The 23,147-nt window shown below is 34.7% G+C and overlaps 2 protein-coding genes across 2 annotated transcripts; one reads left to right on the top strand and one right to left on the bottom strand.

The window, feature by feature from the left end:
* Positions 1-9,960: 9,960 nt before the first annotated feature.
* LOC104118111 (small polypeptide DEVIL 16) lies at positions 9,961-10,462 on the bottom strand. Its single transcript, XM_009629293.4, has one exon. It carries the CDS (start codon positions 10,342-10,344, stop codon positions 10,156-10,158), a length of 189 nt encoding a protein of 62 aa, XP_009627588.1. The 5' UTR covers positions 10,345-10,462; the 3' UTR covers positions 9,961-10,155.
* A 12,050-nt stretch (positions 10,463-22,512) lies between these two features.
* Positions 22,513-22,929, top strand: LOC138896281 (uncharacterized). Its single transcript, XM_070181078.1, has one exon. It carries the CDS (start codon positions 22,513-22,515, stop codon positions 22,927-22,929), a length of 417 nt encoding a protein of 138 aa, XP_070037179.1.
* Positions 22,930-23,147: the final 218 nt, after the last annotated feature.

Here is a 23,147-nt window from a genome sequence, read left to right as displayed (position 1 = left end):
TATATTTTGCTCATTTGAAAGGTGAATTTTCTTTGATAGAGTGAAGCGCACTATGATCGATAATACCTGCTAGATGTATCCAACTATTCATGAGTTCGTGAAAATACACTGTGTAGGCAGGTATTTTTTTTTATATGTAATATATTATATGTTGACTCTCCTTTGATTTTTTTGCATATATACAATAGGCCATAAGGTCGGACATTCCAGCTCAATTCCTTTAGTAGTTCTTTTGCATCGCTCATATAAGTGTTACGGAAGGAATAGCAAGAGTAGTCTTGTAGTGAAGCTGTTCAAGAATATTTAATATTCAATAAATATGTATAAAATATAATATTTGATCTATATACACAGGGGCGGAGGTAGAGTTTTGAATTAGGGGTTCGGCCGAACACATTAACTTTTCTCAGCTAGGTAAATCATAAGGTGTAAAATAGTTTTGGAAGTTGAACTTGTGTTTGGACATGCATTTTACTTGAAAAAAAGTTGAAGTTGTGAGTGGAAGAAAAAATTTCATCCAAAAACTGGTCCAAACTAATTTTTAGAACTTGAAAATTTTTCTTCGAATTTTTTTCAAAAACTTATCAAATTCTACGAACAAACAATTTTTTCAAAAAAATTATAAAAAAAAACTAGCCAAGATTTACGTCAAAACGGGAGCCAAGTGTTTAGTCTTGTTTCCTTCTCTCTTCTTCGGTTTACTACTATGTTTGGCTAAGGTTATAAGCTGGTCAAACTGATTTATAAGTACCTTTTGATTTATCTATGCGTTTGGTAAAAACCCAAAATGCTTATAAGCTAAAATCAGCCATAAGTCGGAAGTTGATTACCCCCAACTTATGACTTTTCAGCTTATAAGCACTTTTAGTTTGATCAAAACTTTTACTAATTTATGCTTAATAATATTTTTTAATTCATAAAATACTTTTCCCAAAATAAATTTCCTAATTTTCTCTTCGTTCCATATTCGTTGTTCATCATTTTCTTTACAAAAAAACTTTTAAATTTATAATCTTTTATAAAAAGATTTAAGGGTATTTTAGTCATTTTAATAAAAGAACAGTTTATCAGCACTTTTCTGCCAAACACATCAACTGCTTATTATCAGTTTTAGCACGTCTATCCAAACACGTAAATGCTTAATTTAAAAATCAATTTCATCACTTAAAAATAATTTTCAGCACTTCAAGCTTATTAGCTATTTACGATCCGCTAATCCATACGTGCTCTTAGTTTGAGTTACATATTAACGTAAAACTTTTTTAATGGTGTAAAAAAATTCACTTCTAATTAAGAACAGAAACCTTATTGGAGAAGAACTTTCGAATTAAACATGAGATAGAGAGGCACAACTAGAAGCCCATCTTTACGCTAGTCCTAGAAACCAATCAAAGGTGGACCAAAATTTGAAATTTTTACATAGCCAATATGTAGGGTATACAAAAAAATCCGATAAACCGTACCAAATCGATAATTCGAGTTAAGCCGGAAAAAAAACCCGATTGTGATTTGGTATTGGAAAAAAATCTGATCATAATTGGTTTGGTTTGGTTTTAACTAAAAAAGTCAAATCAAAATCAAACTAACCCGTAATATATTTATACAGTTTTTAAAAATATTTTATATAAATAAATATTTACTGTAATGTGATTTATAAATAATTCTTAAACTTTTTCATAATTTTATCTTTTTAAGTATTATTTCAAATTTGGACTTAACATTTTTGAATGGTAAATAAATTTTATGGCCCATAAATTTAGTAACTCAAATAAAGTTCAAATCAATGTTAATGCTAACAAAAGAAATTCAATTCAACACTAGGAATGACAATAATGTTGGATATCTATTTTTTAGTTTTACATTGATTTATAATAAAAATGCATAACTTAGTTTATCTTTTTTTAGTGCTTAGTCATGTTATTAATAGACTTATTAGCTATACTTATTTTAGGATGACCTATATAGTATTTTTAGATTATGTTAACTTTTATTATGGCTTATTTTAGCAATATTTGCTTTATGCAATTTTATTATCTTTGTTATTGAATGTTTTAGTATAATGCTATGACATATCTCATAATATTGTGTTATTTTCTTGAAAAATATATTATATAGTTGTATCTTACTAGGACTAAAGAAATATTTGAAGCACAAGTTACATATTTTGTACTATGAAAACTTTACTGGAAAAAAATTCGAAAACCCGAAAAAGCCGAAAAATTCGAGAAAAACGGAGATTGAAAATTCCGAATTTGTTGGTTTGGTTTGTTTATAGATTTTAAAACCCGACACCATTGATTTGGTTTGGTAATTGAAAAATTCGAACCAACCCGACCTATGTACACCCCTACCGATATGTATATATTATATACTAATTATACACGATTATGCACATATTATACATGGATTACATATATATTATACATCAGTTAATTATTTTTAACTTAAGCGTTTAGGTGAGCGAATATTAGGTTAATTGTGTAGATATGATAGGTGTTAACTGTTAAATGATAAATTTATCCACATTAATAATGTCGTTCTAAATATGAGACAAATTAATCCTAAATCATAATTGCATACCTAGAAGAATAATAATGAATACAATAACATATAATGTTGGAGGAACATGAGTAATGTTCCTTAAAACTAAGGCAAAAACATGCATTTGAACAGAGGCGGGCCAGAATCTGAAGTTTTTGCGTTCAGGATTTTAGTCATTTTAAGTTATCGAGTTTTAAATTAATAGTAATTTAAATATATTAAATAAATTTTTTAAGATAAATATAAAGTTTTGGACCAAACTACTAAGTTTGGCCGAACCCGCACCTCGATTTCTAACTCTGCCCCTGCATGTGAAATAACTTATATATAGCAGGCAACATCACATGAATTGCTAGATATTATTGTGTCCTAGTTCAATGAAATTCTTAACCTTCCCTGTTCATATATTGACCTATTAATTTGTCTGACTTTCTGTCATGGGATCTTCTTCCACTTTCATTATAATGGTGTCAAATCTAATCAAGAAATGTAAAAACCTATTGCTGTATATAGCTTGTACCAGCCACGTTACACTTGGTCTTGACATGATTCAAATGCAGTAATTCAATACACTTACGACAGTAAAGAACATCAAAGATTAGCATGGCCCTGTCATCAGTACGTAGTGATAGATTTATTCTTTTGGTGATGGATTTATCTGAACTTTGTATTTTTGAAACGGCGCATAATAATATGTGAAATTGTTTCATATTAATTAAATTTGAATCCATAAATTTAAAGATTGAGTTCAGCGTTAAGAATATTAACAGTTGAATCCATCAAGTTCAAATTCTGAATCTGCTTTTGACTATACGCACACAAAAAAAGAAGTTAGCCCCTCCATTCCAGTTTATTTGGCAATATTTCATTTTAATTCGTTTAAAAAAGAACGGGAGCTTACTGAATTTGAAACAATTAACATAAACTTCTGATTCATTTTACCTGTATTCAAAAACTTTTATCGTCATACATGACATATTTAAGATCACAAGTTTCAAAAGTTTTATAACTCCATAAATGTTATGGTAATTAGGTTTATGATAAAAAAAATTTTAAAATCTTCTTTCCATTTTTAAGTTTCGTATCTACTCAAATAATGTAAAAAAAAAAATTGAAATGGAAGGAGGAAACTATGTACACATAATTAAAAAGATCACTTATTCTGAAGTACTCACTTTCTCTAAATCCCTTTGCATGTTACAAAAGATTGTGAATCATTTGAACAGCTTGTTTGTTCTTGGATCTCTAGTTGTTAAAAAATGTTCTCAGGGGCGGATGTAGTATGCCAATCACGGGTTCAATTAAACCATAACTTTCGATGCGGAGTAAATTTATATGTAAAAATAGTAGATGTGAACCCATAACTTTATAAATATAATGAGTTCAATGGCAAAACCTTAAAAGTTGAACCCATAGAGTTTAAATTTTAAATCCGACTCTAAATATTCGAACACATGTTTGATCACAGTTAATTGTTGGCTCGCAAACCTTTCGTCATGGTTGCAAGCACATGAAGGCAGATAGAGCTACAATTAAAATTTATGGGTTAGAGATGGTAGTTTTATAAAGTTATTGGATTTTAAATTGATATCTTATACAAAATAAATTGATTTCTTAGGATATATATAATACTTGAATCAAAATTATTGGGTTTGACCGAACTCGTAAGCTAATCTGAATGAACTCGTAAGCTATACTTTAAAACTAATCTGACGGAACCCATAAGCTATAATCTAGCTCTGCCCGGTATCTAACTGAAGAACCTGCAAAGATATTACAGTTAGAAACACATCAAATCAGAATGATGTAGCACTAGGGTTTATGTGCAAGGAAAGGAACAGACACACTCTGGACTTTGACATAAGCATCCATCATGTCTCAAGGGTGCAACTTCTGCCCTACCACACTAATAGCCTGTTTTGCCAACCTTCTAAAATCAGCTTATTTTGAGAAGTGATTTTTTCAAAAGTACTTTTTAATAAAATATTTTTGGTGAGAAACAGTTTGTGTTTGGCTAATTAATTTAAAAAATATTTTTGAGCAGAATTAGTATTTGGTCAAGATTTTGAAAACTATTTTTAAGTATATTTTTTTCAAAAATGCTTCTCAAAAAGTACTTTTGAAGAGAAACTATTTTTTTCTGCTTCTCAAAAACTGCTTCTGCTTCTCCTCAAAAGCATTTTTTTCTATCTAAAAACTTGCCAAACACCTCAATTTTTAGCCAAAAATGCTTTTGGCCCAAAAAAAATAATTTTGGCCCAAACAAAAGTACTTTTGGCCAAAAAAAATACTTTTGGCCCAAAAAAAACTTGATCAAACAGGCTATAACCCATCCGCCACTTTGCCTCTTATGCATGTTAAGCCATTCCCTACTTCACTATATGTTCGTCATTCAATTTTCATCTATGTACAAATAGCGGTGGACTCAAAATTTTCACCCAACGGGTTCAAATATATGAAGAAGTAATATACAAAGAAATATGTTTTGTACCTTAAAAAAAGAAAAAAGCAAATTAAACGTGCAGCTTAGATATAGGAAAAGAATTGTACTTGTTTTTGGGGGGGGGGGGGAGGGAGACCATGTACATATAAAGATTTAGAGTCATTGCAGATTATGTCCCAAACGAAGAAGTATACCTATCTTTTATGAGCAATCAATTAAATACAAATATTAATCAAAAAATGAAATGATGATAAAAATATAAATGAAATGAGAATATCAAGCAAAAATGACAACAATGATTCCTTATGTTTTGGGAAGGTTCAAAATAATCTTTATATTTAAGGGTAAGTTCAAAATGGCACATTAGTATATTTTTGAGCAGTCTTGATCCTTTTAAGTTTGTTAAAACTAGTGAACCATGTCAAATATTTGACAAACTATGGTTGTTAGATATAGCGAAAACTACAAAAGAATTTAATTATAAATACTAAAAAAAAAGTCCTGTCAAGTGGAAGAAAAAGCAACATAAAAAAACTACACCAGATATTAGAAATAAATTTAAAAAATGCATCTCGAAAAGCTGCACCAAAATCTGGGAATAGACCAAAAATAGCAGGAAAATAAAAATAAAAAAACGGATTCTCCAAATGTGAATTCATGTTAATTAAATGAAAAGTGGTCTTCGTGCATAGAGCAATAATTCTACAACCAGAGATATCAATGCACCAGAAAATCCAGATTTGTAGCTGACAAGTTTTGAAGGTGAAAATGTAGTAAAATTGGATTTTCATGGATATAATTAAATCCGTTGCAATAACTTTCTAGTGCAAATATGGCCTATTTTCTATCCATTTTCTTACTTTTTCCCTCACAAAGATGAGTACAAATTTTAAATCCGATTCTTCTTCAATTTGACAGAGTGAAATTCTACACTGTGTAGTTTCAACTCAGGTTAAAATGGTACGAGTACTTTTCTTACTTTGTGCGTATACGTGCATTTCCACGTCGAAGTAATTAATAAAAGCCTAGCAAAATCAACCCAAGTGAATACCTTTTCGGTCATAAGAGGCAATGGTATTTCAAACTTTGTCAGAGATTCACGTGCAAAAGTATTTTTACCATGATCCATATTTACCAATTATCCTTGGACTTTGACCTTCAAGCACCAACAAAAATGGGGGGTGGGGGGTACGGGTTGAAGATGGTGATATAATTGCTTTTTTTTTTTTTGGTTTCTCATTTGTTGTCGGGTGTTTGGTAACCGCATGGGGCTCAACTAAATCGAATTCGTGTCGGGACGTCCTAAATGGAAGGATAAAGTGTTCCCTAATAAAGACGACTCTATATTCAGAGCTCGAACCCGAAAATTTTAATTAGACATGAAGAAATATCTACCACTCCAACACAACCCTTATTGGTTGATATAATTGCTCTTCTTACTGTCAAACATCACTTATGGTGGGATTGTGTGATTCCTTCACCCATAAATAGTGATCTCTCATTCGAATTTTGGAATAAAGAAACTCTGGATTGAAAGCGCTTTTACTTCAGCAAATCTTGCATAATATTACTTATTTAAATTAGTCGGGTCAAAAAATATTAAATATTTACGCTAAAGGGTATAGCCTAGCCGTCAATAAAGTGAATGAGAACCGTGAGATTTCAGGTTCAAATCCTAGCGCAGGCAAAAATAGTAGGTGATTTCTTAGTCCAAGTCTTGGTGGATAAAGTTACCAGGCAAAGGCTAATTTATGATTTAAGTTCTATGGGTTCAGATATACTATGCAATTTTATTGGATTTTTATATATAAATTTATGCTTTGCATCGAAAGTACTGAGTTCAGATGAATCCGATATCCGGGTGCTACATCCGCCACTGTTATCAAGTACCTCTTGTTGCTGGTGGGAGGTGACAAGTATCCCGTGAAATTAATCGAGTTGAGCGTAAGATAACCCTGACACCACGATTATAAAAAAAAAAAAAGTCCTTCAGTAACGAAATAAGAAATAGAAAAAAAAGAACAACAACAACAACCCAGTATAATCCAACTAGTGGAGTATGGGGAGGGTAGTGTGTACGCAGACCTTACCCCTACCATGAGGTAGAGAGGCTGTTCCCAATAGACCCTCGGCATCCTTCCCTCCAAGAACTCCCCACCTTGCTCTTGGGGTGACTCGAACTCACAACCTCTTAGTTGGAAGTGAAGGTTGCTTACCATCGGAGCAACCCCTCTTGTCAAAAAATAGAAAAAAAAGAAGAAGCGGAGAAAGTAAAATAGAGATGTTTGGGCCCAAAAAGGTTTAAAAAAGAGAGGCAGGGGGGCCGCACGGGTGGGCGAGACTTTCTTGTGCAGCGTCTCTAGCAACTGTCTTTTCTTTGCTGCAAATAGTGATGAGGACAGTGAGCCCCCTCTTTAAGTCCTAACCCCCAATTATAAGGTACTACTACTACTGCACGTTCCTCTAAGGATTCTTGCTGTCGGTTTACTCCTAGACCTAGTACTTCTTTTCACATCTTCTATTCCCATATTCATATTCATACTATATACATGATTTCATGTAGCACTTTCATGATTTTTGTTTAATATTATGTGTAAGATTCAATTTAGCTATATAAGAATAAAAGCTTTTACACCAAATATAAAAAGAAGTTATGCTTTAAATCAAGTAAAGTTGCATGAAATGAAATGATTTTTAGAAATGTTTATGAGAAGTAGAAATCATTACTTTTATTTCAACCAACAACAATTTCTTTCACTTTTAACCAAAGATATCGAGTTTAAGTCTTGAGAGTGAAACTTTTTTTGGTAGAGATCGTTTTCCTCTTTAATAGACCTTATACGGGACATGAAATCTGATTAATCAGACCCTGCCAAAACGGATAATACACAGCGAATGAGAAATAATAAAAAAAAATTAATACTCAATGTGTAAGGCACGTTTTCTAAATATAAGGGTAGAAGAAGAGAGCTAGTTACTTCACTTTCGGAAGCTTGTATATCTCATTTCTAGTTCAACTTGTCAAACATATGCTCTGACTGATAATTCTTAAGATTGCAAGTTTAGGCTAGCAAGGCCTATTTGGAGTACATATAATGTTTATGTTTGAAGAAATCCTTGGTGTAGTTGGTAAAGTTGCTGACATATGATCAGGAGGTCACGGATTCGAGCCGTAAAAATAGCCACTTACAAAAATGTAGGGTAAGGCTGCGTACAATAGATCTTTATGGTCCGACCCTTCCCCGGACCCCGTACATAATAGGAGCTTAGTGCACCCAGTTCTTTTTCAAAAAAATAAATAATGTCCATGCCCTTTCTCAGAGTTGAACTTAAAAGTTCCACTAGTAATTGTCCCCAAAAATGAAACAGTGAGTATACTACATTGGAATAATGGTTTTTTCAAAAATAATATAATATACTAACTTTTTCAGTAAGGCCCGAATGCAGAAAAAAAGAAAGAAAAAGAATTACTAGTAAGACCCGATATAAGTACTAGGAATCACTTTAAAATGATGTTGGTAATTGTCCTTTCTTCTCGATACCATATAAGAAGTCCTAGTTAATTATGCAGCCCTCCACTACCAGACTTTTATGTATTACAGTATTTCTTTTATTTTTATAATCCACTTTGAGTTTTAAAATATCTAAATTGACGTGGTGAATGAAAAAAAAGTTCTTAGACATACTTTTGAATATACATTAAAAAGGTATACACACACATCGATGGATTGTTTAATTATTCTTAATTTTAGAGCAATCTAATCGGCCTGTTTTAATTAATAACAAATTCATATTCTTTATTTGCTTACAAAGGTTTTAAGAAAAGTTTTGTTTTATCTAATCAATAGAATTTTGACTTTCCAGAAACTAGAACTTTACCTATATATTCATATGTAAGTCTATTGGCTACGATTTTTGATTGAACAAAGTTTAAGAAGAATTGTTTTTTAGCACTTGTAAATATTCTTAGAACTTGTGCTCCTAAATATATTATGATATTTTACGATTGTAAACATATTTCATTAAAGATAAAATAAAAAGTTTAAAGTTAAAACTTTTTAAACATATTAACATGTCATTTCTTAGAACAGATTAAAATAAAACAATACCATATAAAATGAAAGAGGGGAAGTATTAATTTGATAGTCTACGTTTCAAGATTGTAAAGATGAGAAGTTGGTCTTTCCAATTGATTTGGACATCACATAGTGCCACTTATTTCCACATCATACAATCCAAGGAAAATAGTATGAATGATGCTTGAGACATGTCTAGCTAGTGTCCTGTTAACAAAGATTCAAGATTGATTAGAATGTCTGAATTGGCAAAGCATTTACAGTTGGTGTTTGGGGAGCAACAATTTCAAAAGCTTCAAAAACCATCATAATAATTCTAACATATTGTTTCATATAATCCTCCCCTTAAATTGTTACTCTATTGGAAGCAATAAGTTTAATTCATATACACTCATCATAAATTTGCTTGTGGTAAAGAAGAAAACAGTAAAAATAGTGAAGGACCAAAACAAATGCTCACTCAAGACTAGTCAATAAACTCCATTAATTTACATAACTGCAAAGCATACTTAAAACTATTATTGTATATTTCTACTTTAAATAATCATATGTTAAAATGATCAAAAGAAGAAGGATTATATTAAATGTTTAAAGGAAATGTGAAGCAATTTTAATGATGACCATATGTCAAAATTAAACCACCAAAACAAAGTCTCACCCTCCACTCACCCACCTAGCTACCTCCTGAAAATAAAGTCAGGTCACAATCTAAAGTTTATGGTTTCAGATCTTTTAAGTTACAGGATTATGTTAGTAATTTATACATATTCAATGAATTTCTTAATACAAATATAAGTTTTGGACCAAAGTTATTTGGTTCGTCCGAATCCGTCTACCCCTACTCGAAAAAAAGAAAGAATGGAAGAAAGTAAGTAAGAAAGAAATTAACTCACTTCAAGATTTCAATATCGAAGACTAACGTAATATGTTTGATCGAGCAAAGAACACTACAAATAAATAGAATTAGCTTAAAATAAGTTCAAACTTTTGAGGATTATATCAACATACTCTTAGATAAATCTCTAAGTACACCTTCTTCTCTACAAAAGCTATAATCTGCAGGCAAGTTATGAGAACATCTTCAATCTTCAATCTTCAGTGATCTTTCCTATCTCGCCAACACACAAGCATAGCAATGCATCTTCTTACAATGTAAAACTTAGCCCTTTGTTTCTTTGCTATATGACTACATTTCTTTCCAAATGATTTTGAGTTCTTTGAGTTCTCACCACAACAATCTTCTGAATTATTGTTGTGTTCTTCGCTTTCTCTAATTGGTTCCATGAATATATGAAAAAGAAGAAACTATTTATATATAGTATTTATGCAACTGCAACTTGCAGCCTCTGGTATATATTCTTGCAGTGGCTATATATGTACATATGGTTAATGCTTAAGGTTACTTTATTTATACTTGGTTTGAGTTACCTTGTTTTAGTCTTTTTTATCTACATTTGGTTTATCTACAATATGTACGAATTTACCATTGCAATACTAGCTAGATAATTTTTTATTATTTTAAATTAGTGGTATCTTTTCTTGGTCAAATTTCTTGAAGTTTGCATTTATACCTTTTCACATGAGTTTTAATGGAATGGTTATTGTCCTTTGATAGTAAAGGGAGTTAGGTAAATGAGACTATCATATTCAGGGTTAGTACCATTGGATTGAGAAGCAGACAACATTTCTAAACAGTATTAGGAGTACACATTTTTGACTGAATATGGTTTTGCCCACTGCTATGGAAATTGATGCCAAAGCTGCAACTTGCATGCAGGCTTTTGTTTATTTTTTTTAATGAAGAATTCACCTGAATCTTTTTTATTTGTCCCTCGAGCCGAGAGTAACCTCTGGTACGAGTAAGGTCTGCGTATATGTTACCCTCCTCAGATATCAATTGTGGGATTACACTGAGTTTGTTATTGTTGCTGAAAAATTCACCTAAAATAGCAGATTACTCAATCGTTCAAACTAAAAAAAGCTGGCGGATGTAAATATATGTATAATTCATATATCATATGTTTGTAATTGTGTATAATCAATGTATAATCTTTCTATAACGAGTAGAAAAAGTAAATAAGAATTTCGGTCTACAATTTGTGTAATTATCTTTTTTACAATGATTCTAATGACTTTGTGTTGCAAGATTCACCATGTTATTTTCACTTTTGAATGGTGTGAAGCCAACAACGTTAATGTGTTTTGTTTCTGAGAAAAATATGTTCAACTACATTGTGTAGAGATTTGAGTTAGGGTTAATATTTGAGTTCCAGCATGGGAATGGAATTAGCTATTTGTTCTAATGAGTTTAATACCCTCTTTTACGTGTTTCTCCTTTGATTGTCGAAGAGCTCTTAGAATTTGATCATTCGTAACGAGCCCTAGTAAATCAAAGGCAAGAGGTGAGTGATAACTTGATCCATTACTTAATATGGATTGTGAATGTTATGAAATGAGTTTAAATTGAGTCATGTTGTGTTGATTTGCTTAGTGAGATGAGCTCACTTAATTGCATTTCTCAATCAGTGGCGGAGTTAAAGTGTGTTGACTTTGTCGAAAATTACACGATATAAACTGAGTGAAAATATTTTTTTTTTTGTTTTTGTATATATATGAATTGTTGAATATCTCGTTGATACTTAATTAAGTTTATTCTTTCACTAAGCTAGTTTGCATTTTTTGAATATTAATTCCGCCATTGTTTGTAACAACCTCCTAATTTATTAAGTAATTACTATGTCTTTTATGTAATTCAACCTTACAAATTTTTCTCTTCTTTTCTTCTGTCCTTTGATTGGTCATGAGGCAAATCGAACATGGATCTAAAAATGTGGTATTTTTGCCCAATCTTGATCGAATTCGCTCATTTGTCACCTCTAGCATTCAATCATTCTCGATCCAATCCATCTTCCCTGGCCTTCCCAACACACTCTTGATACGAATGAAACCTCCCGCCATAGAGAAGAGATCGAAAGTCTGGGTTCCTTCGATCACCCTTCCTTGAACCTGAATTGGCCGAGAGAGATGAACCTGCACCACATTTTTTCAAATCAAAAACCCCAACTAGAGATGAAATTCCAGAACCTAAACAACTCAGTTGAGAGCTCCGTGACTGGTTCCCTCGAGGAGCCCGTTTATTCTCTCCGTCCGAGCTTTCAAAAATATACCGACTGTAGGCATCTGACCATCAAATGTCTATGGTCGTCTTCTAACATTACCGATATTTTGAATTTTCATAAATTTCACATAAGATAAAAGCTTTTTTCATCATCAGTTATGATTACAACGAAATAACCTTAAAATATTTACATACCAGTCTAAGAAAATAAATAAAAAGAAGGAAAACAAAATTCTTGAAGTAGGGGAATTATAGTAAGTCCCAAGAATAACGTAGGGGCATGTTCACGTGTACGATCAGTAACTCCATGTTAAATAGCGATCCTTTCCTATTGACCAAAGCCTTAAATTTCAAACATTACATTGCACGTGCTTATATTATTTGAAGATGAGGAGAAGAAAAAAAGAACAATAAAAAAACAGCTCTTAAATAATGGCTTAAGAATAGGGCCAATACTATTTTTTGAATTTTGACAGTCTAAGATACGGGTATATTTTTGTTTAATTCAGTCAGTTTTAAGTTAATTTCTGTTTTCATCAATTCGTAAATAGACATTTCATTGAACCATCTGAATTAGGTTTGAATCATTTTTATATCAAATTACGTTCTATCTAGATAGAATTTTTCACATAATTTAATCAATCATAATAGTAATACAACTACATAATTAAATCAATCATAATACAACTAATTCACATAAAGTAACTAAATCAGAATATGCCCCTTCCAAAATAATTATATTTAAAATTTAACTAATTAAAGAACGGGATAATGTGGCTAGGGTTTTCCCACCGACTAAGAAAGAGGAAAAGAAAGAAAAGAAAAAGAAAGAAAAGGAAAAGAAAATGTCTCTGAATTGAAGTATAATAAACCAAATGAAAAAAGATTGAAAATGAAAAATGCAAGCAAAGTTTAGAGCAAATGACGACGTATATAACTTAAACTCTTTTCAAATTAGGTGTGCAGAGTTTTGAATGTCTCAGGTTAGCAAATGCACCAACTACTTCTTTCTAGTAATGGGTATACACTTGTAATATACAACATAAGATTACTTTATTATTTATGTATAATATACAACACTTGTAATACAAAACTTTATAAATTTATGACTAATCCATCCAACTCTTATTCTGGGTTATCTTTATGGTTCTCCGAAGGTTGGTATATAATCATGTGAATTCAGAGCTAAAACAGTAGCAAAATATTACTGATAATAGAAATAGTTATACGTATGAGATTTAATCGGTAGATATTTGTTTCAGACTACTCTTTATTATGACACGAATGGTCTATGGAAATAAAGTAGGAGAAGGGTGTAAAACTCTGCACCTAAGTCGGTAAGATAGAGACTACTGAAAAAAACAAACATTAACGACAAACAAATTTTATAGCTAAATAGTAAAATTCATCGCTAATCTTACTTAACAACGGATTGACGAGATATTATCAAAAAATTCTATTAGCTACGAACGACTTAACGATAAATTAACGACGAAGTTCTTAGCTAATTTCGGTATATTGCAATCAGTACACTATAATTGTAATTCCCTACTTTTTGGCAACTTTAATAGATGCCCGTGGGAACTTTTTTTGCGGGCTAAAATTGGTGTAGCACCATAAGTGTCACGATCCAGAATCCATTAAGGTCGTGATGGCACCGGATACCGCTGTCAGGCAAGACAACAATACAGACTTCACTTAATTACCCATTTTAGTATTTTTGAAATCAAAAGTTCTTCAATGAAATAATAAAAATAAAACTCATAGAGTAAATGATAAATATTTTTAGCAACTAAATTTCTAAACAATTCACAACCATTCCCAAAACCCGGTATCACAAGTGCATGAGTATTTACTAGGGAATTAAAAATAAAATACATCATATGTCCAGAAAATAATTAGACAGGAAAATATAATAACTCTGAAGGAGACTCTATTAGCTGCAGATCGTAATATAGAATGCAACTCACCTATGTCCCCACAATTATTAACCATACCCCTGTGACTACAAGGCCGCTATACATATATGTACCTACAAAATAAATCCTCGCAGGTGCGAGTTTCACTCGCCTGGGCCATGGTTGCTTCTGCGCACCCTTCTTCGCATCTGCGCGTTCGCAGGTGCACAACCCCTTCCCTTTTCCGCTTCTGCGAAGAAATCTCGCATATGCGAGTGCCACGCCTGCGAGCTTCTGTCGCATCTGCGAAAGCTGCAGGTGCGTCCCAACCTCCGTATGTGCGAAAGACCTATTTGGCAGAAAGCTTAAAAGAACGGAAATTTATCATTTTTGCCCATTTTCTTCCATTCTTGGGCGATTTTGGAGCTTTTTGAGAGGAGATTTCAACTAACAACTTGGAGGTAAGTTAATTCCACACTCCTTGAGTTAAATACATAGATTATAGGTAGATTATAACTAGTAAATCTTAGAAATCAAGGGTTTAGGTGAAAAACCTAGATTTATATAAAAATAAGTTTTTAACCACGAAAATAGTTATGGAATTGGGTAGAAATTATATATTTAAGTTCTTGAGATTATGAGTAACGTTTTCATCCGAAATTTTCAGAAGCTGAGCACGTGGGCCCGGGGTGAATTTTAGGATTTTTACCATTTTGGATAAGGTAATTTATTTAATAGATAAATTTTGAATCATTTAGCATATATTAATTATTTTGTATAATATTTGGATAGTTGCGGATTTTCGGCGTCGAATCGAGAATTCAATACGACGTGGTAATCGGAAAGTGGACTTTGAGACGAGGTAAGTCTCTTGTCTAATATTGTGAGGGGGAAATTACCCTATAGGGATTAAATTGAATAATTATTGCTAATTGCGGGGGCTACATATGCATAAGGTGATAAGAGTCCGTGTGTAGCTACTATTAATGCTGAAGTCCGGGTAGTTTAGGACTCAAAGCATAAATTACTTGTGTAAATTATATTCTTTGTTTTGATTAATATTAATTGATATATATATATATATATATATATATATATATATATATATATATATATATTGTGAATTGTTAGATAAAGATATTAAATGATGAAAATCTCATATGCTTGATTTTCTGTTTAAATTAATTAATTGTTAAAAGAAATTGTTCTTCCTCCCGAATTTATCTTATAATAAATATACTCTCCTTCCGGAGGTACATAAGAAAATGTCCTCCTTTATTGTGGAGCGAGCCGAACGCCTCGGCAGGATAAATGCATCTATGGATCGTGCCGCACGTCCCTCGGCAGTGTACACGATACTCTGAATCGGGCCGTACGTCCTCAGCAGAAATCGTGCTTAATAATAATAATTACACGATACTTTAATAATTTATTTCAGCTTGCGAAGCTAATTAATAAATTAGAAAATTCTTGAAATTTAATGAATTAATATTCTTGCTTGTTAAGGAATTAATTGTTATTCTTGTAAATGAGATTTAATTGATAAATGAGAAATTATTTGAATTGAAGGAATTTAATTAATATATTGAGAATTGTTGCATTTGAAGGAATTTGATTATTTTCGCTGATTAAATAAATTATTGTAAATTCTGTAAATCATGCTGATTTAAATATCCTAGTTGTATTTTAATTATTATTATTGACCTATAGTGAGTGTCAAAGTCGGTCATTTCGTCTCTACCACTTCGAGATTAAGCTTGATAGTTACTGGGTACACGTTGTTTACGTACTCATACTACACTTGCTGCACTTTTTGTGCAGGACTTGAGACAAGTACTAGTGGAGGACCTATCATCTTACACTCAAGTTATCCAGAGGCATAATGGTGAGCTGCCTTTCTGAGCCGTTCTGCAACTACTAGTGTCTCTCCTTGTATTTTTCATTCTGTCTATTTTTATTTCAGACAGTATTTGAGGTTTTTATAATCTACTAGATGCTCTACACTTGTGACAGCAGGTCTTGGCACACATATTGGTAGAATTTGGATTTTATTATTTTTTTGGTTTTAAATTTTGTCAATATATGCTTAATTTATTAAGTTGGCTTGCCTAGCTGTAGTGTTGGGCGGCATCACGACCTATAGGTGAAATTGGGTCATGACAATAATGGAGAAGGGAAAATAAGAGATGTAGGCATATAAATTTTATTAAAATTAAGTTCATAAAATAATTTGGATTTTATTGGTCCAAATAAATATTATGGGCTAATATAATTGAATTAATTATATAAATCTAATATATATGGATTAAATAAATAAGTCTTAATCCATTAGGCTAGCCCATTTAATTGGGCTAAGGTGATGAGCCCACTTCATTAGGCCCAAGATGTCATCTTCCTAGAGGCCTTGTTTGGTGCCACATGTCAAATGACGTGGCACGCCAAGTCAAATGAAAGAGCCAATATGATCATTCCACGTGTCAAAATGACAAGGCATGCCAAGTCACATTAAAAGGCCAATGAAATCGCACTACATATGCAAGTGACGTGTTTTGGCCAATTAAATGCGGCCATGTCACACTTCAATTTGATTGGTCGGAAAGAGTTTGTTCTTATCATAACTCTTCCCTCCCACAACTATAAATAGGGGTCTTCATAACTCAGAAAAGTGGACTAGAAGTTATAATAAGAAGCAAGAGGGAGCTCGTGGATCAAACGCTGCAGATTTCTCTAAAAGCTACAAGCATTCAAGTGTTCTAAGGATTAAAAAATCAAGACGAAGATTCAAGAACAAGCTGCAAGCCCTTGGATTAAAAATACGTCAAGATCAAGATTAAACTCAAATGCTCTTTTATTTACTATTGAAAAGAAGAATCATAGGATTCATAGAGATTGTACACTCAAATTACTTGAAATAAAATACTACGATTGTTGCAATATTTTTCGGTCTTGATTTTATTTTCTCGATGCAATTTATTGTCAACAAATTCTGGCATGCCCAGTGGGACAATATCTACCTCTCATCTCAACCTTTCAATCGCCAAAGTTCAAGAACATTGAAATGGCTTCAAAGAAAATCAACTCCAGTTCAACTTCCACCAAGGCTGCTAATTCCAGGTTCTATGCTGATGTGGAAAGCATCCTCGATGTTACCTTTGGAAGCTTCAGACCAGTTATGAGGAGCAAAGCAAGCTCTTTAGGACAACAAGCACTCCAAGTGTCATCCGCATCAACCCCTATTTTCGGATCTTCATCCTCAAAAGGAGCAAGATCTTTCACAAACGCACCCGAAGGAGGAAGCGCTGTTGCTAAAAAGATCAAGAAAACTCTTACTCTGCTTAACCTCTCCGGATCCAAGCACTCTGCTGTGAAGGAAGATGATGATGCTTCAAGTGACGGATCCTTCCCACTTACACCACATAGCATGAGCCAATCAAGGATCAATCTGTGTGAAAATCCATGCTACTCTCCATCGTCCATGACAATCATGCAAGCCATGGTGACAAACACTTCATCTGTGGAGGAGCAATTGGCAAACTTGACGGAAGCAATCACTGGCTTGACCAAGTGCATGCAAAATCAAGATGCTATAATCGACAAGCTAACAGATAGGGTGGGAATCTTGATGGAAGAAGAATCCACCCATGTACATGGCAAACTCCCAGAAGTTCAAGAGATTGATCCTCCCCCACGACAAGTTGCACCCACTAAGGAAATTCCAGTCTCTTCGGAAGGGATGATTCCAATCAATCAACTAAAGGAGTTCATTGAAGGAACTATAAAAAACAAATATGAAGTCGCTTCCAGGTCCTCATTTACCTACACAAAGCCGTATACTTCAAGGATCGATACGTTGAAGATGCTTGCTGGTTATCAACCTCCAAAATTTCAATAGTTTGATAGCAAGGGAAATCCAAAGCAATATGTGGCGCACTTCGTTGAGACATGCAACAATGCTGGGACTTATGGAGATTACCTCGTCAAACAGTTTGTCCGCTCATTAAAAGGAAATGCTTTTGATTGGTACACGGACCTCAAGGCTAGATCTATTGATAGCTAGGATCAACTAGAGCAAGAGTTCCTCAATCGCTTTTATAGCACAAGGCACACTATGAGCATGGTGGAACTCACAAATACTCGCCAGCGGAAGGGTGAACCAGTCATTGACTTTATCAACCGTTGGAGGAATGCAAGCCTCAACTGTAAAGACAGGCTTAGTGAAGCTTCTGGCATAGAGATGTGCATCCAAGGCATGCATTGGGGATTGCACTACATCTTGCAAGGTATAAAGCCTAGCATATTTGAAGAACTTGCAAATCGTGCCCATGACATGGAATTGAGCACGGCCTCTGCTGGAAATGAAAGGCTGCCCATCTATGAACCTCGTAAGGGGAACGACAAGCAAGAAGTCAGGAAGTGGGGCAAGTTCGTACCCAAGAATGAAAGCAAAGAAGCTATGAATGTCCACACATCACCTGTAAAGTTCACGACGAAGGTGAGCAAGAAGCAGAGTATGAAATCCACTTCTTTTCAAGACAAGCCAAGTGGAAATTTGACTCTAAAAGAAATGCAAGAGAAAGAGTACCCATTTCTGTATTCTGATGTGCCAGCTATTTTTGAAGAACTCCTCGAGTTAAATCTCATTGAGCTTCCAGAGATGAAGCGATCAAATAAAGCTGGGAAAACAAATGACCCAAATTACTGCAAATACCATCGACTTGTAAGCCACCCTCTGGAGAAGTGCTTTGTCTTCAAGGACAAAGTTATGGACTTGGATCGCGAAAAGAAGATCGTGCTTGAAGATGAGAAAGCAAGCGCAAACCAAGTATCTATCACCTTTGGCTCATTCAGTCCGGATGAATTATATGGTTTTAAAGAAAATAAAGATGAAGAATTACTGGAGAACGACAAAGATGAAGTCAATCAACCTGATGATGATGAAGGTTGGATATTGGTGACTCGTCGTAGGCACTACAGAAGGAGCCCACGAAAAGAATCAGTAGAACAACCAACAAGAAAAATGATGGTAAAAAGACCAAGGAGATGGAGTCCGGTTAAGCACTTAAAGAAAGCAAAAATGGAGGTGCACCACTCCCAAAAGCCACGAAATCCAGTGACCTTGGAGGAGTTTTTACCAAGTTGGTTCTGCATGAAGATTTTCCATGGGGGTATCGATGCCTCATGTTGCCATGCTGACGAAGGGAAAGAAAAGAGTGATGACCTACCGTTGGAAATATCTTCGGAAAAGCTCATCGAGTCCACTCCTCAAGAAGTTAATGCTTGTGAGGAAAAAGTCACGTTCACAAATGACGATCTTCTGCTAGGTGACACTCTTCATAACCGCCCATTGTACTTGGTTGGCTATATGCGTGATGAAAGGGTAAATCGAATTTTGGTTGATGGAGGATCCTCAGTGAATATTTTGCCAATTCGCACTGTGAAAGAACTTGGTATTCCCATGAACGAACTCTCAGAAAGTCATGTGATGATCCAAGGATTCAACCAAGGGGGGCAAAGAGCCATAGGCTCGATCAAGCTAGAAATCATCATTGAAGATATGCAATCAAGTGCATGGCTTCATGTGATCGATGCAAAGACTTCATACAACGTCTTGCTTGGAAGGCCTTGAATACAGGAGAATAAAGTGGTTCCATCTACCTACCATAAATGTTTGAAATACTACAAAGGTGAAGTCGAGAAGAAGATAATTGCTGATGACGAGCCATTCACTGAGGTTGAGTCATACTTCGCCAATGCAAAGTTCTACTTGAAGAACAGTATTGCGAAAGAGTAAAAGTCGATGATGTCATGAATGACAAGGATGATGAGTCCACGGCTAAGAGAGCTGAGGTGGTTGTTGAAAAAACCAAAGTTGTTGCTGAGAAGGTACACCCCAACCCAAATAAGTCTCATAAAGGGAACATTGTGTCTCACGGCAAGAAAGTAACTCCTCCGCTCCAATACGTCCCTAAAAAGAAGAAAGATGAAGGTGAATAATCTAATCTCCAAACTAACATGCTAAAGGGATTAACTCTTTCGGTCAAATGAATTGAGGTAGTAAAGTCGTTCTCAATGCCGCTTGCAAGGTTTGTGGCCCAAAATCGTTTGCAGAATGTGGCACTCCCTACAAAGCGAACAGATGAAGGTTTTGATCCTAACGCTTACAGGATATTTGCAAAAGCTGGATACAATCCTAATGATCCGTAAAATTTAGGGAAGCTACTATCATAATCTGCGACGAGATAACCACGTGAAGGTTTGGGATACAAGCAACCGTCACCAGTGCGCGTCTCCATAAAAAGGGCGAGTATCAATTATATCATTGTAGAAGATGAATCTGCCGCTTCTAACAAGCCTTCTGTCTTTGATCGACTTGTAAAATCAACTATGAGGACTTCCATGTTTGAGAGATTGGGTCCATTAAAAAAGGGGAACAAGTTCCAGAGAAATTTTCAAAGCATAAGAACACCCGTTTCTCCCAAAATCCAGAAGATCTCTAAGGATTTCCAAAGTTTGGTTCCTTCTAGAATGAGGCGACAAACAAAACTTGTGGTTTCATATAAAGAAGTACTGAAAGTAAAGCCATATACTGTTGTCTACACTAAGGAACGTGACGAAGATGAAGAAAGTGTGGGTTCTTCGTATCATGTTACTGTACAAGGCGAGAATGGTGTTCCATCTTCAATGGAGGATAATGCAGATTGAAGGATGTTTCATCATGTTATCACATATCCTTCAACGATGGGGACCCTCAAGAAGATGAAGATGCTAAAGATGATCCGCCAGAACTTGAAGCAGGGGTGAAGGCAATGATTGATGCCTTAAAATAAGTTAACCTTGGCACTGATGAAGAACCAAGACCCACCTACCTAAGTGCTTTACGAGAAGTTGATGAAGAAAGCACTTATATTGAGTTACTTAAGGAGTTTAGGGATGTCTTTGCTCGGAGTTACAAAGAAATGCCTGGCTTGGACCCTAAAGTAGCAGTCCACCACCTTGCAGTCAAGAATGGCGCTAGTTCTGTTAAGAAAGCTCAAAGGCGCTTTAGGCCGGACTTGGTTCCCTTGATCGAAACCAAAGTTAACAAACTCATTGAAGCTGGATTTATTCGGGAAGTTAAATACCTAACATGGGTTTCAAGTATTGTCCCTGTAAGGAAGAAGAATGGCCAGATTCGAGTATGCGTTGACTTCAGGGATCTCAACAATGCATGTCCCAAAGATGAATTCCCGCTCCCTATTCCAGAGCTGATGATCGATGCTACTACTGGTTACGAGGCAATGTATTTCATGGATGGTTTGTCGGGCTATAATCAAATTCGCATGGCGCCAAAAGATGAAATGCTTATTGTATTCCGTACCCCCAAGGGCATTTATTGCTACAAGGTAATGCCTTTTGGCTTAAAGAATGTTGGTGCTACTTACCAAAGGGCTATGCAGAATATTTTTGATGATTTTCTCCCCAAGAATCTCGAATGCTATGTTGACGACTTGGTGGTAAAATCAAGAGAGAAAAGCCACCACTTGAAATACTTAAGAATGGTGTTCGAGTTGCTCTGGAGGTACCAACTTAGGATGAATCCATTGAAACTTGCCTTTGGGGTTACTTTTGGAAATGCCCGAGCCTCAAGATATTCACGAATTGAAAAGTCTGCAAGGAAAGTTAGCGTACCTTAGGAGATTCATCTCAAACCTAGCTGGGAGGTGCCAACCATTCAGTCGCCTTATGAAGAAAGGTGTCCCTTTCAAATGGGACCAAGCATGTAGCCATGCCTTTGAGAGCATTAAATCCTACTTGATGAAGCATCCAGTTTTGGTAGCCTCTATACTTGGAAAACTGTTGATACTATACATTTCAGCACAAGAAAGGTCTGTTGGAGCGCTGTTGGCCCAAGAAAATAGTGAAGGGAAAGAAAACTCCCTTTACTATTTGAGCAGGATGATGATACCAAATGAGCTGAATTATTTGCCAATTGAAAAGTTATATTTGGCGCTAGTCTTCTCAATCCAATAGTTGAAGCACTACTTTCAAGCTCATGTCGTTCGTTTGGTTTCTAAAGCAAATCCCATCAAGTTTGTGATGTCAAAACCTGTCCTTAGTGATCGACTAGCAAGGTGGTACCTCCAGTTTCAACAATTTGAAATCGTGTACATCCCTCAAAAGGCTATAAAAGGACAAGCGTTAGCGGACTTCTTGGTAGATCACCCTATACCTGATGATTGGGAGCTAACTGATGAACTACCTGATGATAACATAATGGTTATTGATGTTCAGCCTCCATGGAGGATGTACTTTGATGGTGGTGCACATCGCGGAGTAGCTGGTGCTGGTGTAATATTTGTCACTTCTCAAGGTGAAGTTCTGCCCTACTCTTTTACATTGACGCAACTCTGCTCTAACAACGTTGCTGAGTATCAAGCACTAATACTTAGGCTCTAAATGGCTTTCAAAATGAAGCGGTTGCAATTGCAAGTATTTGGTGACTCTCAGTTAGTGGTCAATAAGCTTCTAGGTAGTTACGAGGTCAAGAAGCCTGAACTACGCCCATATCATGATTATGCAAAAAACTTAATGGGGTGGCTCGGTGATGTGACTATTCAGCATGTGCCAAGGAAAGAAAATAAGAAGGCTGATACTTTAGCTGCCTTAGCTTCATCATTAACCCTGCCTGATCAAGCGCAAGTTACTGTCTGCCAAAAATGGGTAGTACCGCCGCCAAATGAGGTTGAAGGTGAAGGAAATGAACTCAAGCATCTTGTCGCTGTTTCTGATGCCGAGAAAGAAGAATGGCGACAACTCATTATCGACTACTTAAGCTATGGGATACTTCTACAAAAAATGGAAGAGAAGGACTGAAATCCGTCGTCGTGTACCTCGCTTCCTTTACTACAACGATACTCTATACAGTAGGTCATTTGAGGGAGTACTCTTGCGATGCTTAGGGGAAGAAGAAGCACTCCAAGCTTTGCAAGAGGCACATTCTAGGGTATGTGGGTCACACCAGTATGGACCAAAGCTCCACTTCCATATAAAAAGGATGGGATATTATGGCCAACAATGGTAACATATTGCTT

This window comes from Nicotiana tomentosiformis, chromosome 7, assembly GCF_000390325.3.
Source record: "Nicotiana tomentosiformis chromosome 7, ASM39032v3, whole genome shotgun sequence".
Lineage (NCBI taxonomy): Eukaryota > Viridiplantae > Streptophyta > Magnoliopsida > Solanales > Solanaceae > Nicotiana > Nicotiana tomentosiformis.
This window is presented reverse-complemented; position numbering and strand designations above follow the sequence as displayed.